Source organism: Anolis carolinensis, chromosome 3 (genome assembly GCF_035594765.1).
Source record: "Anolis carolinensis isolate JA03-04 chromosome 3, rAnoCar3.1.pri, whole genome shotgun sequence".
In the NCBI taxonomy this organism is placed as follows: Eukaryota; Metazoa; Chordata; class Lepidosauria; order Squamata; family Dactyloidae; genus Anolis; species Anolis carolinensis.
The window spans coordinates 1400242-1417134 of record NC_085843.1 but is presented as its reverse complement, the minus strand read 5'-3'; the positions used below and the strand labels follow the sequence as shown (position 1 = coordinate 1417134).

Genomic DNA, 16893 nt, shown 5'->3' with positions numbered 1-16893 from the left:
AGGATGGATGGGAGTTTTTCAAAAGTGAAATACTCAAGGCGCAAATGCAAACAGTGCCAACAAAGAAGAAAAATAAGACAAGTGCAAAGAAGCCAGAATGGATGTCCAAAGAACTTCTAACTGAGCTAAAGCTCAAAAGTGACATGCACAAGAAGTGGAAAAGGGGAGAAATCACCAAAGAAGAATTCAAACGTATAGCCAACACCTGTAGGGAAAAGGTTCGCAAGGCTAAAGCGCAAAATGAGCTCAGGCTTGCCAGGGACATAAAAAACAACAAAAAAGGCTTTTTTGCTTACGTTGGTAGAAAAAGGAAGAAAAAGGAGGCGATAGGGCCATTGCAAGGAGAAGATGGGGTGATGGCGACAGGGGACAGGGAAAAGGCAGAACTACTTAATGCCTTCTTTGCCTCGGTCTTCTCACAAAAAGAAAGCCATCTTCAACCTCAGCAACACGGAATGGACGAAGGATTGGGGGAAATCCAACCCCAAATAGGGAAACAAGTTGTCCAGGAACACTTGGCCTCTCTAAACGAATTCAAGTCGCCAGGGCCAGATCAGCTACACCCAAGAGTATTGAAGGAACTAGCGAAAGTTATTTCAGAACCACTGGCAATTATCTTCGAGAGTTCTTGGAGAACGGGAGAAGTCCCAGCAGATTGGAGGAGGGCGAATGTGGTCCCTATCTTCAAGAAGGGAAAAAAGAACGACCCAAACAATTACCGTCCGGTCAGCCTCACATCAATACCAGGCAAAATTCTGGAAAAGATCATTAAGGAAGTGGTCTGCGAACACTTAGAAACAAATGCGGTCATTGCTAATAGTCAACACGGATTTACCAAAAACAAGTCATGCCAGACTAATCTGATCTCTTTTTTCGACAGAGTTACGAGTTGGGTCGATACAGGGAATGCCGTGGATGTAGCGTACCTGGATTTCAGGAAGGCCTTCGACAAAGTCCCCCACGACCTTCTGGCAAACAAACTAGTAAAATGTGGGCTAGACAAAACTACGGTCAGGTGGATCTGTAATTGGCTAAGCGAACGAACCCAAAGGGTGATTCTCACCAATGCGTCGTCTTCATCATGGAAAGAAGTGACAAGTGGAGTGCCACAAGCAGGGCTCCGTCCTGGGCCCGGTTCTGTTCAACATCTTTATTAACGACTTAGACGAAGGGTTAGAAGGCACGATCATCAAGTTTGCAGACGACACAAAACTGGGAGGGATAGCTAACACTCCAGAAGACAGGAGCAGAAAAAATGGAAATCAAAGATACAGAATGGGGGACGAGGCCTGGCTTGACAGCAGTGTGTGCGAAAAAGACCTTGGAGTCCTCGTGGGGAACAAGTTAAACATGAGCCAACAATGTGATGCGGCTGCTAAGAAAGCCAACGGGATTCTGTCCTGCATCAATAGGGGAATAGCGTCTAGATCCAGGGAAGTCCTGCTCCCCTTATTCTATTCTGCCTTGGTCAGACCACACCTGGAATCACACTGTGTCCAATTTTGGGCACCACAGTTGAAGGGAGATGTTGACAAGCTGGAAAGCGTCCAGAGGAGGGCGACTAAAATGATTAAGGGTCTGGAGAACAAGCCCTATGAGGAGCGGCTTAAAGAGCTGGGCATGTTTAGCCTGCAGAAGAGAAGGCTGAGAGGAGACATGATGATAGCCATGTACAAATACGTGAAGGGAAGTCATAGGGAGGAGGGAGGGAGCTTGTTTTCTGCTGCCCTGCAGACTAGGATGCAAGGGAACAATGGCTTCAAACTACAGGAAAGGAGATTCCACCTGAACATCAGGAAGAACTTCCTCACTGTGAGAAGGGCTGTTCAGCAGTGGAACTCTCTCCCCGGGGCCGTGGTGGAGGCTCCTTCCTTGGAGGCTTTTAAGCAGAGGCTGGATGGCCATCTGTCGGGGGTGCTTTGAATGCGATTTCCTGCTTCTTAGCAGGGGGTTGGACTAGATGGCCCATGTGGTCTCTTCCAACTCTACTATTCTATGATTCTATGATTCTATGAACATTGTGAGGATTTGTAAAAGAAGCACCATGACGTGGTGAGTTGATTAGAAAGGGCGTGTGTCAACAGCTGATTGGCTGAGCCAGTCAGGAGCCAGAATTCCAATTGGCTGCTGTCTCTGGCTTGGTGCTGAGACAAACGTTTTAACTGCCACTTTCATCTCGGGGAGGGAGGAGAGCAGCTGACTGGAAATGGTTAGCAGAACCGGCCCTAGGTATTTTTCAAGTGTAGGCGAACAGAATTTTGGCGCCCCCCCCCCCCCAAACCAATCACTGAAAAATAAAAGCGTTGGATAAGCGAAAATGTTGGATAATAAGGAAGTATAAAGGAAAAGTCTATAAAACATCAAATTACATTATGATTTTAAAAATTAAGCACAAAAACATCATGTTTTACAACAAATCAATAGAAAAAGCAGTTCAATACATGGTAATGTTATGTAGGGATTACTATATTTGCAAATTTAGCACCAAACATTGAACAGGGATATAGGGCAGTGTGGACTTAGATAACCCAGATAGCACTCAGCATTAAAAAAAAAAAAAACCTCTAAAATCAGGACAATAAATAAAGAACAACACTCTGAAAATAGAAGAAATCCAGACAGTAAACAATCAGGGACAGCTAACTCCTCCCAAAAAAAGATTCTCCCAGGCAAGAAGAAGCCAGGCCTTGAAGCCACAGGGCCATTAAATGCTAATCAAGGTGATTAATTACGACATTCACACCTGCTTCAAAGAAAAGTTTTTTCTCCCACCCTGGACCTTCTACAGATATATAAACGCCACATACCTAGCTTCCAAGTTCCCACAGACCTCACAATCTCTGAAGGCCCCAAAGGTGGGCTTGCGTGGTGCAAAGGTGGGTCTGCGCTGGACGGAAGGCCCGAAAGAGAAGGAAGGAGGTGGAGAGTGGGGCCCCCCTCCCAGGACGATGGCGCCCCCAGGACGATGGCGCCACAGGCAAATGCCTAGTTCGCCTTATGGTTGGACCGCCTCTGATGGTGTGATGACTCATGGGCCATGTAGTCCCGTTCCATGTACTATTGTGGCAGATGAAGAGGAAAACCTGGGTTTCCCACCGTTTCAGCCAGAAGTGGAGCCCTTGCACCTGCAAGATGTTTGCCCACCAGAAGCCAGCCAAACAAGCCTTGAGCAGAAATCTCCCCCATTTTCTTGCCGGGATTATTATAATCAAGATAGAGGCGCTCGGGAGGCGACTCGCCGGAGCGCCAGGATAGCTGCCAGACAATTAGCTGATTAAGTCTGTTTCCCTTGGGAAACTTTAAGGAGTCAATGCATCTGGACACAGTATAGGTTTCGTTTCTTGTTCCCCAGAGAAAGTGTTCCTTGGCGGGAAAACAAGATCCTATATAGGTGTTTGCCCGCAAAGAAATCCTTGCGGAGTCAATTCGTCGGCTTGAGGAGTGAGATCGTGTGTAGACTTCGTACTCCAGTTCCCAGTTCCCGGATCAAGTTTCCAGCCCAGCCTTGTACCATGGACTTCTTTGGACTCAGTTCTTGACTCATGTTTGCCTTGTTTCAAGTTTGATCTTGCCAAGTTTCAAGTCTTGCCTTGCCTTGCGTTTTAAACCACGGACCTTGCTTCTCAGATTCAAGCCTTGTTTTCCAGTTTCCTTCGGATTTTCCTTAAGCCTCAAAGACTAAGGACAGTTCCCCACACTATTGCTTGCCAAATAGTGTGTGTTTCGGTGGAGTGGATTATAACTTTGGACTTTAATATCACATATTGGACATTGTTTTCCTGGACTATATTTGACCTTTCCTGAAAGGTCTACTTCTGAACTATATTCTACACTTGTTTTTATTGACTTTATATATTTCCCTAATAAAGATATTAGATAGATTCTGGTCTCTGCGCATGGTTATTGGTGCTCTGCAGCCTGGGTCCTGACAGATGGTTAGGAAAGGAAATGGCTGCTGTACTCTCTGAAGCCTGATTATTTATAAGGCAAATGAGGCATATTTAAAAACTGTTTAAAGGGACTGTTCATTCCCTATGTTCTTTGTGCAAATTCAGAAAGACTGCTGTATATATTGTTGCCCAATTTGATCTTTTGAACTGAAGTAAAGCCAGGTTGTTAACTGGCAGCCAGATTGTTAACTGGGGCGGCTTACAGGGAGCATACTACTCCCTTGTTAAGCCAGCTCCACTGGTTGCTGATATGCTACCAAGCCCAATTCAAAGTGCTGGTCTTGGCCTACAAAGCCCTAAACGGTTCTGGTCCAATTTACCTGTCCGAACGTATCTTCCCCTATGAGCCCACAAGAACCTTAAGATCATCTGGAGAGGCCCTGCTCTCGGTCCCACCCGCCTCACAGGCACGGCTGGTGGGAACGAGAGACAGGGCCTTCCTTCTCGGTGGTGGCTCCCCGGCTGTGGAACTCCCTCCCCAGTGACATTCGGCAGGCCCCATCCCTTTGGGGGTTCAGGAAAAACTGAAACCTGGCTATGTAGGCAGGCATTTGAAGAATAAGCATGTGTTGGCTTCGACTCGGTCTGAATTGCGGCTCTTGTATAACGTCTGGTGGATGAATGGCATAAGCACGTTGCATTGTTTTAAACTTTGTATATTGTATTTTATGGCTATTTTATGACTATTTTATGACTGTTTTAACTGTTTTAATCGTTTTAGTTTATTGTATATCCGTGTAACGGCATCAATTGCCACTTGTAAGCCGCCCTGAGTCCCCTCGGCTGAGAAGGGCGGGGTATAAATAATTGAAATAAATAAATAAAGATACTGTTACTTGTTACACAAGCTTGAGTGACACTTTATTATACTGCAGGGTGCCCCACCCCCTCCATCACTATAAGGGCAGTGCGTGTTGGAAACCGCAACCTGTCAAGCCTTTCACTATTTGTTTGTTAACGTATATATTTGCTAACTTGTATTGTATGTATATGCTGATTTGCCAGTTTTACTGTACCTTTTTGGTGTGGGAGGGGTTATAGACTGCGCATGTTCAGACTCAGGACTCCTTTTTGTGTTCAGTGTAATTATGGACTTCAATGTGCTGTCTGCTTTACACCTCAGTGGAAATGGATGCATATTTGCATCAGACCTCAGTGGAGGTGGATGCATGTTTGCACCAGACCTCAGTGGAGGTGGATGCACGTTTACATCAGACCTCAGTGGAGGTGGATGCATGTTTACATCAGACCTCAGTGGAGGTGGATGCACGTTTACATCAGACCTCAGTGGAGGTGGATGCATGTTTGCATCAGACCTCAGTGGAGGTGGATGCACGTTTACATCAGACCTCAGTGGAGGTGGATGCACGTTTACATCAGACCTCAGTGGAGGTGGATGCACGTTTACATCAGACCTCAGTGGAGGTGGATGCACGTTTGCACCAGACCTCAGTGGAGGTGGATGCATGTTTACATCAGACCTCAGTGGAGGTGGATGCACGTTTGCACCAGACCTCAGTGGAGGTGGATGCATGTTTGCACCAGACCTCAGTGGAGGTGGATGCACGTTTACATCAGACCTCAGTGGAGGTGGATGCACGTTTACATCAGACCTCAGTGGAGGTGGATGCATGTTTACATCAGACCTCAGTGGAGGTGGATGCACGTTTACATCAGACCTCAGTGGAGGTGGATGCATGTTTGCATCAGACCTCAGTGGAGGTGGATGCACGTTTACATCAGACCTCAGTGGAGGTGGATGCACGTTTACATCAGACCTCAGTGGAGGTGGATGCACGTTTACATCAGACCTCAGTGGAGGTGGATGCATGTTTGCATCAGACCTCAGTGGAGGTGGATGCACGTTTGCACCAGACCTCAGTGGAGGTGGATGCACGTTTACATCAGACCTCAGTGGAGGTGGATGCATGTTTGCATCAGACCTCAGTGGAGGTGGATGCACGTTTACATCAGACCTCAGTGGAGGTGGATGCACGTTTACATCAGACCTCAGTGGAGGTGGATGCATGTTTGCATCAGACCTCAGTGGAGGTGGATGCACGTTTACATCAGACCTCAGTGGAGGTGGATGCACGTTTACATCAGACCTCAGTGGTGGTGGATGCACGTTTACATCAGACCTCAGTGGAGGTGGATGCATGTTTACATCAGACCTCAGTGGAGGTGGATGCACGTTTACATCAGACCTCAGTGGAGGTGGATGCACGTTTACATCAGACCTCAGTGGAGGTGGATGCACGTTTGCACCAGACCTCAGTGGAGGTGGATGCACGTTTACATCAGACCTCAGTGGAGGTGGATGCACGTTTGCATCAGACCTCAGTGGAGGTGGATGCACGTTTACATCAGACCTCAGTGGAGGTGGATGCACGTTTGCACCAGACCTCAGTGGAGGTGGATGCACGTTTGCACCAGACCTCAGTGGAGGTGGATGCACGTTTACATCAGACCTCAGTGGAGGTGGATGCACGTTTGCACCAGACCTCAGTGGAGGTGGATGCACGTTTACATCAGACCTCAGTGGAGGTGGATGCATGTTTACATCAGACCTCAGTGGAGGTGGATGCACGTTTGCACCAGACCTCAGTGGAGGTGGATGCATGTTTACATCAGACCTCAGTGGAGGTGGATGCACGTTTGCACCAGACCTCAGTGGAGGTGGATGCACGTTTGCACCAGACCTCAGTGGAGGTGGATGCATGTTACTGTTTGGACTTCAGTTGAGAAATATGACTTACGGACTTCAGTGAGTACTACTAGACCTAAAGCGGAACGGGGAAAGGGAATGGGCTTGAGGCTGATAGGAATGGTGGGAGTTGGAGTCCAAAACACCTAGAAGGAGGGCTGAAGTTTGCTCATGCCTGGCATAAACCATGTAATTTGTATATCTAAGAGCCTCTGGAGTTAGTCGTGACCTCCTCCTTCAGTGGGAGAAGGGCAGTGGTGTCTGGTTCTGCCTTGCACACGACACACACGTGTGTGTGTTGCGTGCAAGGCAGACACAGGCGAAGGACACGGAGGGCAGGACGTCTCGCACGTGCCGCAGGTGGGGCAAAGATAAGGAAGGGGGCTTCTTATCAGGGGCCGCCGGCAGGCGCCTCAGTCCGGACCCAGGAGCTCACCAAGGCACCAGAAGCACCAAGGGCTGCGAGTGACCTCTCCCCGGAGTCAGGTACAAGAAAGAGACCTGGTTAGTCACAGCCATGGGCCAACTTCGCCCCTCCAGGTGTTTTGGACTTCAACTCCCACAATTCCTAACAGCCGGTAGGCTGTTAGGAATTGTGGGAGTTGAAGTCCAAACCCCCTGGAGGGGCGAAGTTGGCCCATGGCTGTCTTGAGCATCAAGCAGTTGTGCCTTTCTTCTGGGTCCAACTAGATGGCACGTGGGGTCTGCTCCAACTCTGGGAGTCTGGTGGAGCCTCCTTCTTTCCTTCCTTCCTTCCTTCTCTGGAGGTTTCTAAGCAGAGCCAGGATGGCCATCTGCCAGGAGAGCTCAGCAGTAGGACCTTGGACGAGATGGCCATGGAGGTCTCTTCCAACTTGAGGGTTCAGTGGTTGCCTTCCCCTCCCCATGAACCTCCCATGAACCCCCAAGGGCACAGAGGAGCCTGGGAGGGGCATTAGAGGGCCAAGAGAGGCTCCAAAGCCCCTCCAGACCCCCAGATGTGGGTCTAAGGTAGGTCGGGAGGTCCCATCCAGCTCCCACCCGTGTCCTTGCCCCAAGCCTTCCTGCCCTTGCCTCCTGCCCAAAATGACCCACTGAACCAGGGGTCCTCAAACTTTTTAAGCCGAGGGCCGGTCCACAATCCTTCAGACTGTTGAGGGGCCAGATTATCATCTGAAAATAAAATACAAACAAATTCTGATGCACACTTCACTTGTCTTATTTGTAGTGCAACAACAACAACAACAACAACAATGAAAGAGCAATACAATATTTTAAAATAAAAACAATTTTAACCAACATACATTGATCAGGATTTCAATGGGAAGTGTGGTCCTGCTTCTGGCCAATGAGATAGTCAAGTTAATTAGGGTTGTTGTTGTTGTTGTTGTTGTTGTGTGCCTTCAAGTCATTTCAGACTTTGGGCGAGCCTAAGTCTAAAATTTATGTATTTATTATTTATTTATTTACTGCATTTATTGACTACATTTGTATCACACCCTTCTCACCCCAAAGCGGACTCAGAGTGGCTTACAAATTATATGTACGTACAATATATTATATTATTAGCATAGCACAATATTAGCATTATATATTACTATACTGAACTATACCACTATACGGTAATATTATTAGTAATATTATATGTAATATAGAATATATAATTAATATTATTATATGGTATTATTATTAGTGTTATATTGTATTACATTATAAAATTATTATCAATATTATATGTACATACAATATATTATATTATTAGCATAGCACAATATTAGCATTATATATTACTTTATTGAGCTATACCACTATACTGTAATATTATTAGTAATATTATATGTAATATAGAATATATAATTAATATTATTATATGGTATTATTATTAGTGTTAGATTGTATTACATTATAATATTATTATCAATATTATATGTACATACAATATATTATATTATTAGCATAGCACAATATTAGCATTATATATTACTTTATTGAGCTATACCACTATACTGTAATATTATTAGTAATATTATATGTAATATAGAATATATAATTAATATTATTATATGGTATTATTATTAGTGTTATATTGTATTACATTATAAAATTATTATCAATATTATATGTACATACAATATATTATATTATTAGCATAGCACAATATTAGCATTATATATTACTTTATTGAGCTATACCACTATACTGTAATATTATTAGTAATATTATATGTAATATAGAATATATAATTAATATTATTATATGGTATTATTATTAGTGTTAGATTGTATTACATTATAATATTATTATCAATATTATATGTACATACAATATATTATATTATTAGCATAGCACAATATTAGCATTATATATTACTTTATTGAGCTATACCACTATACGGTAATATTATTAGTAATATTATATGTAATATAGAATATATAATTAATATTATTATATGGTATTATTATTAGTGTTATATTGTATTACATTATAAAATTATTATCAATATTATATGTACATACAATATATTATATTATTAGCATAGCACAATATTAGCATTATATATTACTTTATTGAGCTATACCACTATACTGTAATATTATTAGTAATATTATATGTAATATAGAATATATAATTAATATTATTATATGGTATTATTATTAGTGTTATATTGTATTACATTATAAAATTATTATCAATATTATATGTACATACAATATATTATATTATTAGCATAGCACAATATTAGCATTATATATTACTATACTGAACTATACCACTATATGGTAATATTATTAGTAATATTATATGTAATATAGAATACATAATTAATATTATTATATGGTATTAGTGTTATATTGTATTACATTATAATATTATTATCAATATTATATGTATATACAATATATTATATTATCAAACTGAGGGCGGGGGCCAGGTAAATGACCTCGGAGGGCCGCATCCGGCCCCCGGGCCTTAGTTTGGGGACCCCTGCACTGAACCAAGGGGAGCTTTGGTTCATTGCCTTGTATGCAACTTCCATGTCATCCAATGAGCCTACACTTAATTGGGAGGAATAACATTATGTCATGGAATTTGGGGGGAAAAATTCTGCTCCCGGTTCGAAAGTGTTGGGAATGACCCTGGACTGCTCAAGTCTAGATGTAGTTACATACATGATAGAGTTAGATTGAGGGAATCCTTTTCCTGGGGTTGTTGTATGTCTTTCGGGCTGTGTGGCCATGTTCCAGAAGCATTCTCTCCTGACGTTTCGCCCACATCTATGGCAGGCATCCTCAGAGGTTGTGAGGTATGGAGAAAACTAAGCAAAGAGGTTAATATATATCTGTGGAAAGTCTAGGGTGAGAGAGGTCAGTGTGAATGTTGTGTAGTTAATCACTTTAATTAGCATTGAAAAGCTTATCTGCTGTGTTGTTGTATGTCTTTCGGGCTGTGTGGCCATGTTCCAGAAGCATTCTCTCCTGACGTTTCGCCCACATCTATGGCAGGCATCCTCAGAGGTTGTGAGGTATGGAGAAAACTAAGCAAAGAGGTTAATATATATCTGTGGAAAGTCTAGGGTGAGAGAGGTCAGTGTGAATGTTGTGTAGTTAATCACTTAAATTAGCATTGAAAAGCTTATCTGCTGTCTTCTTCCTGCCTCTGGGGCATCCTTTGTTTAGAGTCGTTAACTGCCCTTGGTTGATTCATGTCTGGAAATCCTCTGTTTTCAGAGTATTGCTTTTTATTTACTGTTCTGATTTTTGAGTTTTTTAATACTGGAAGCCATTGAAATCCACAAGCATGTGGACAACTTCAACAGAAAGGAAGAAACCATGAAAATGAACAAAATCTGGCTACCAGTATTACAAAACTCAAAAATCAGAACAGTAAATAAAAAGCAATACTCTGAAAACAGAGGATTTCCAGACATGAATCAACCAAGGGCAGTTAACGACTCTAAACAAAGGATGCCCCAGAGGCAGGAAGAAGACAGCAGATAAGCTTTTCAATGCTAATTTAAGTGATTAACTACACATTCACACTGACCTCTCTCACCCTAGACTTTCCACAGATATATATTAACCTCTTTGCTTAGTTTTCTCCATACCTCACAACCTCTGAGGAGGCCTGCCATAGATGTGGGCGAAACGTCAGGAGAGAATGCTTCTGGAACATGGCCACACAGCCCGAAAGACACACAACAACCCTGTGATCCCGGCCATGAAAGCCTTCGACAACATATAGAAAGATCAAAACGACCTGGAAGCACAAGAGAATTGTTTTGGAACCGAGACGAACAGAGAGGCTGAATGAAAAGGCAGAGCCGGGAGGGAGAAGCGAAGGGCAGGGAGACAGGCGTGGTTTGTGTGAGTGCACGTCCCATCTGGCTCTGGTTCAACTCTAAAACCATGATGCAGATCAGTCGAGGGCAGTGGTTCCCAATGTTTTTTTTGACCAGGGACCACTTGACCGGGGACCACTCTCCGACATTAGTACCAAAAGGGTTACGAATCAAGTTTTTGGGCGACTTTAGATTCGGTTTGGTTATTTGGGGTTCGAATTTAGAAAATTCTGCTCGCCCACAGAAAACCATTAATAGTCTTCAGTTGATGAGGTCTATCCAATGCAATTTTCTGAATCGGCACCCTAAGTAACCAAACTGAATCCTATATGAGAGCCATGCATGAGTTAGGGCCTTTTACCCCAGCACTTAAGACATGGCTTTTTCTAGAGCTTTTGATCTGTGTTTATTTTATCAATATTTGTATGTATGTATTTTTATCCTTTACAATTTAGCTTGTAAATCGCCTAGAGCAGGGGTCCCCAAACTAAGGCCCGGGGGCCAGATGCGGCCCATTGAAGCCATTTATCCGGCCCCCACGGCACAAGGGCAGAAGGGGGTTGGGCTAAATGACCCAAGGGGTCTCTTCTTCTCTTCCAACCATTATTATTATTATTATTATTATTATTATTATTATTATTATTATTATTATTATTATTATTATTATTATTAACATTGAGGCTGGATGGCCATATGTCAGGGATGCTTTGCTTGTGCTTTTGGTGCACAGAGGCAGATGGGAGTTGGACTAAATGGCCCAATGGGTCTCTTCCAACCCTCTTTATTATTATTTTATTATGAAACAGCAAACAAGATCGATATGCTGGATTTTGTATCACAAAATCACAAGTCGAACACTTCCCAAGTGTCTAGGACTGTGTGATGTATTTTTGGATGATGCGTGCAGATCCCAGTAAGGTGGCCTTTTGCAGTTGGCAGATCGTAATTTTGTCAGTGTCTATTGTTTCCAAATGCCGGCTGAGATCTTTTGGCACGGCACCCAATGTGCCGATCACCACCGGGACCACCTGCACTGGTTTCTGCCAGAGTCTTTGAAGTTCAATCTTATTTTACTATTATTATTATTATTATTATTATTATTATTACTATTAACATTGAGGTTGGGTGGTCATCCATCAGGGGTGCTTTGCTTGTGCTTTCGGTGCACAAAGGCAGAAGGGAATTCGACTCAATGGCCCAAAGGGTCTCTTCCAACCCTCTTTTTTATTATTATTGTTGTTGTTGTTATTATTATTATTATTATTATTACTATTATTTATTGCTCAGTGGCCAACTATAGTCCGGCCCTCCAACGGTCCGAAGGATCGTGAACTGGCCCCCTGTTTAAAAAGTTTGGGGACCCCTGGCCTAGAGCATCTTGGATGGAGGGTGATTAATAAGTAATTAAATGATGATGATGAGGATGACGATGATGATGATTTGACCCAGGACCACTTGACCAGGGCCCACTTGACCGGGGACCACTCTCCAACTCTCCACTATCCAAATTGCATTGGATAGACCACATCAGCTGATACAGAACATCCAGTAGTTGCCACTTGCTTGCCCATATGAAACCATATTTAATAATCTAGAGCTGATGTGGTCTATCCAATGCAATGGTCAGCTCTGCGGAAAGGAGCGGAAATAAAATTAGTAAAATAAAATGAAATAAAATAAAGAGGAAGTAGGTTCACACAATTATTTATTTATTTTATTTATTTGCAGTATGTATATTCCGCCCTTCTTTCTCACCCCGAAGGGGACTCAGGGCGGATCACATTGCACACATATAAGGCAAACATTCAATGCCTTTTAACATAGAACAAAGACAGAGACAGACGCAGGCACGGGCGGGCCTCGAACTCATGACCTCTTGGTCAGAGTGATTTGTTGCAGCTGGCTGCTCACCAGCCTGCACCACAGCCCGGATTTTCGTTCTCGCGGCCCACAGGTTGAGAACTACTAGTCTAGTGTTATTCTGCAGATTGAACTGTTGTATTTCAATCTCCTGATTGCAAATACAGTAGAGTCTCACTTATCCAACATAAACGGGCCGGCAGAACGTTGGATAAGCGAATATGTTGGGTAATAAGGAGGGATTAAGGAAAAGCCTATTATACATCAAATTAGGTTATGATTTTACAAATTAAGCACCAAAACAACAAATTTGCCAGAAAAAGTAGTTCAATGTTTTCAATACATCGTGATGTTTTGGTGCTAAATTCGTAAATACAGTAATTACAACATAGCAATGCTATGTTGTAATTACTGTATTTACGAATTTAGCACCAAAACATCACGATGTATTGAAAACATTGACTACAAAAATGCGTTGGATAATCCAGAACGTTGGATAAGCGAATGTTGGATAAGTGAGACTCTACTGTATTTATTTTCCGCCCTTGTTTCTCACCTTGAAGGGGACTCAGGGCGGATCACAATGCACATAGACATGGCAAACATTCAATGCCAATAATAACAATGACAAGACAGACAACAGATAGAGGTAAACTATCTGTGCCCGGCCACGCGTTGCTGTGGCGAAGTCTGGTGGTCTGGGAAATAAAGTATTGAGGAATTGGTGGTAGTTAAGGTCAAGGGTCAAGGTTTTTCCCAGACATTAAGTCCATTATAAATGGGTTATGTAGCTGTGTGGAAGGGCCTTGAGTCTACACTGCCATATAATCCAGTTAAAATCAGATAATCTGTATTTTATAGGCAGTGTGGAAGAGGCCTAAGTGAAGCCTAACTCTGCCTGTCCCCTGGGCTGAGTGGGTTGCTAGGAGACCAAGTGGGCGGAGCTTAGCCTTCTAACTGGCAGCAATCGGATAAAAACAATTTTTCCTCTCCCTCTAATTAGGACTTTATTTTTCTTTTCTTTTTGTTGTATGAACGTAGAGGCATGGATGAGGGGTTGTGCTGCCAAGTTTAGTGTTTCTGGGATGTGTAGTTTTGTTGTTTTGTCCTTGGCCGAAATTTCATGACCCTTTTATATATATAGATATCTATGCTTTCCCATTCTGGATAAGTGAGACTCTACTGTAGATACTAGAGGTTTTTGGGCACTGAGCCTCAACACTTCCTTTCTCCAGCCAGACCTTCCCGGCCCCCTCACCCACACCACAGAGGCGCAGGCTTCCTTCCAGGCCATTGGGGTTGCCCTTCTCTGACCATGGATGCCTTTGCTTCCCTTGCAGACTCCTCGGCCTCTTCTGCTGCTTCAGGGCCATGGCGCTGCTCTCCCAGGGCCTGGAGCCGGTGGGCTTCCTGCAGGCGCTGCGCTCGCTGGCCCTGGGGGCGGTGGCCCACCTGCAAGGCTCGGCCTCGGCGGAGGAGCTGGCCTTTGTCCGGCGGGAGCTGGAGCTGCTGGAGCGGGAGCTGGCGGCGGGGCCGGGGCTGCTGGAGGACGGGGGGCTGGCCGTGCTGGAGGACTGCGTGGCCGCCTCCTTCGCCCACCTCTGCCTGGCCGTGCGCGCCGGGGGCAGCCCCCACGCGGCCCGCGAGACCGATCTCTTCCTGCAGGGCTGCGTCGGCGACAAGCTGGAGCGGCGGCTGCTGGGCCTGTGGCGCCGGGTGCAGGGCTGCTCGGTGGTGGCCCTGCAGCGCCCGCTCCTGGCGCAGGTCGTGGAGCAGCACCGCCCCCGCCGCCCGGACGCGGCCCGCCTCTGCCGCAAGCTGATGGCGGTCTTAGGAGCTGGGCTGCTGGCTCTGCTCTGCGAGGCTGGCCTGACCCGGCGCGACCCGGCCCTGCTGCTGGGCGTCTGGGGAGAGCGTGTGGCCGCCGTCCACTCCCGCACCAAGGAGGCCCTGGCCCTCTGCGCAGGATACTTCCGCCCGCAGGCCCAGGAAGATCTCCAGCAAGCCCTGATCCTGCACCAGCAGAAGAAGGCGAAGGCATCCCCTGACCTGGCCGAACTGGCCGCCGGGCTCCTGCGGAAGCTGGAGCAGAACTACGACTGGCTCTCCTGGGCAGTGATGGCCTGGAAGGAGGAGGAGGTGGAGGAAGAGGAGGAGGAGGGAGGCGAGGAAGGCGAGGAGGGTCCTGCCAAGGGGTCCGTGCTGGCCCAGGGCGACTTCGTGGCCGGACGGGCCCCCGAGGCCGGGCTGCGGGCGGTGGCCTGCTTCCGGGAGAGCCCCTCGGCCCTGGACCGCGCCTGCATCCACCGCCTGGTCGGGGATCTGGAGTGGAAGCTGCCCAACCCGCCGCCCGAGGTCTACGCCCGCCTGGAGGCCCGCCCGGCCCTGGCCCGTGGCTACCTGGCCCGGCGCATGCTAAGGAAGCTGGCCGAGGGGCTGGGGCCCAGCGTCACCGTCCTGGTGGTCCCCGGACCACTGGAGATGCGGAGCAACTTCCCCGCGGCTGCCAGCCTGCGCCACGAGTACCGGCACCGCATGGCCTCCGGCACCGTCTGCCTCTTCGGATGAGGAGCCGCCCATCCCGTAAACGCAAGAGCAACAAGGGCAAGGCATTGAATGTTTGCCCAAGGCGTTAAATGTTTGCTTTTTTTGCCTGTAAGCCGCCCAGAGTCCCCCAGGGGAGATAGGGTGGCCTATAAATAAATTATTATTATTATCATTGTTATTGTTATTATTAGAAGAGGGACGGAGGTGGGAGGCTCTGAATTACAGCCGTGCTCTGTGTGCAACTGAATGTCCACTTGGCTGCTTTCCTGCAGGATCTCCTTCTTCTGGGAAGACATTGCCCTGGATTCACTGGCTGTGGTCCAATGAGGTGGCAAAAGGTCATAGGAACATAAAGCAGAGAGAGACCACAAGTGCTGTGCAGTCCAACCCAAGCCCTCCCCACAGATGGCCTTCCGGTCTCTGTCTGAGAAGGAGGCGGTCCCACTGGACTTCCAAGCAGCAGCACCAGAAGCAGATTCCACTGCTGAACCCCTCTTGTCATCAGGACGTTCTTCCTAATGTTTAGGTGGAATCCCTTTTCCTGCCATTGGACTCGGTTGCTCTATTGTCTCAATGGGACCTCTTTTTAGATATTCACCAGTTAAACATGGCAGCCATATCTCCTCCCAGCAACCCTTCTCCAAGGCAAACTGTTACCAGGTGAGTGTACAGCAGAATCAGCAGCGTCCAGTTAACACCATGTGCAAAAGACTCTGACCAGGCAGAGGAATTAAAAGAACGAAAGGAAACTTTACTTGTTGAGTTGAAGTCAAATAAACAGTTCAGCAATCATACAATGTCCTTGTAGTTGCATAGGATCAATAACTAATCAATCAGCATTCAAAATATATCCAGCATAGCATATTTAAAACTGCTACTTGACCGTAGCTATATAGAGAGCCTGTCTTTTTCTGTGCTCTCCCAGCAAGCTCAAATTCCAACTGACAAAACCAGGCATCTGCCAGCAAACAGATACATTGTTTTGAGGCGTGGCTTTGCCTCTGCACAGCTGAGCTCTTTTGCAGAGATCTCCTGCAAACAACCTTGCAAGGATTTCTTTACACACACACACACATAGCAATTTGGCGCAATACAAACTTCCCCTGTAGCTCCCTCAGCTGTTCCTCAGAGGTATTTATGATTAGACCTTTTTGGTTGCCCTCCTCGTGTCACAAATACTTTTTAAACAAAACTTCTTTTATGGCAATTTTCAGTGTGAGAGGGTACATCATAACTTTTACATTTTGCTGAACTGTTTATTTAACTTCAACTTAACAAGTAAAGTTTTCCTTTGTTCTTTCAATTCCTCTGCCTGGTATTCTCAATTCTTCCTCCGTGAAGAACACCTGTGTCTCCAAAATTATTAGCTCTCATTCATTCATTCATTCATTCATTCATTCCTTTCATTCAGTTAAATTCATAGAATATATCATATCTTTGTGATACTTGTCCAGATCCTACTGGAATCGTGGGGCTCAGAACTGGACACAGAAATACCTGTCCTGAGTGTG

At 45.4% G+C, this 16893-nt stretch overlaps 1 protein-coding gene across 1 annotated transcript; it reads left to right on the top strand.

Moving 5' to 3' along the window:
• The first annotated feature begins 7063 nt into the window (after positions 1-7063).
• Positions 7064-15523, top strand: LOC134297297 (uncharacterized). The gene is made up of 2 exons (XM_062974358.1): positions 7064-7143; positions 14176-15523. Exon 2 carries the CDS (start codon positions 14207-14209, stop codon positions 15401-15403), a length of 1197 nt encoding a protein of 398 aa, XP_062830428.1. The 5' UTR covers positions 7064-7143; positions 14176-14206; the 3' UTR covers positions 15404-15523.
• The last annotated feature ends 1370 nt before the right edge of the window (positions 15524-16893 follow it).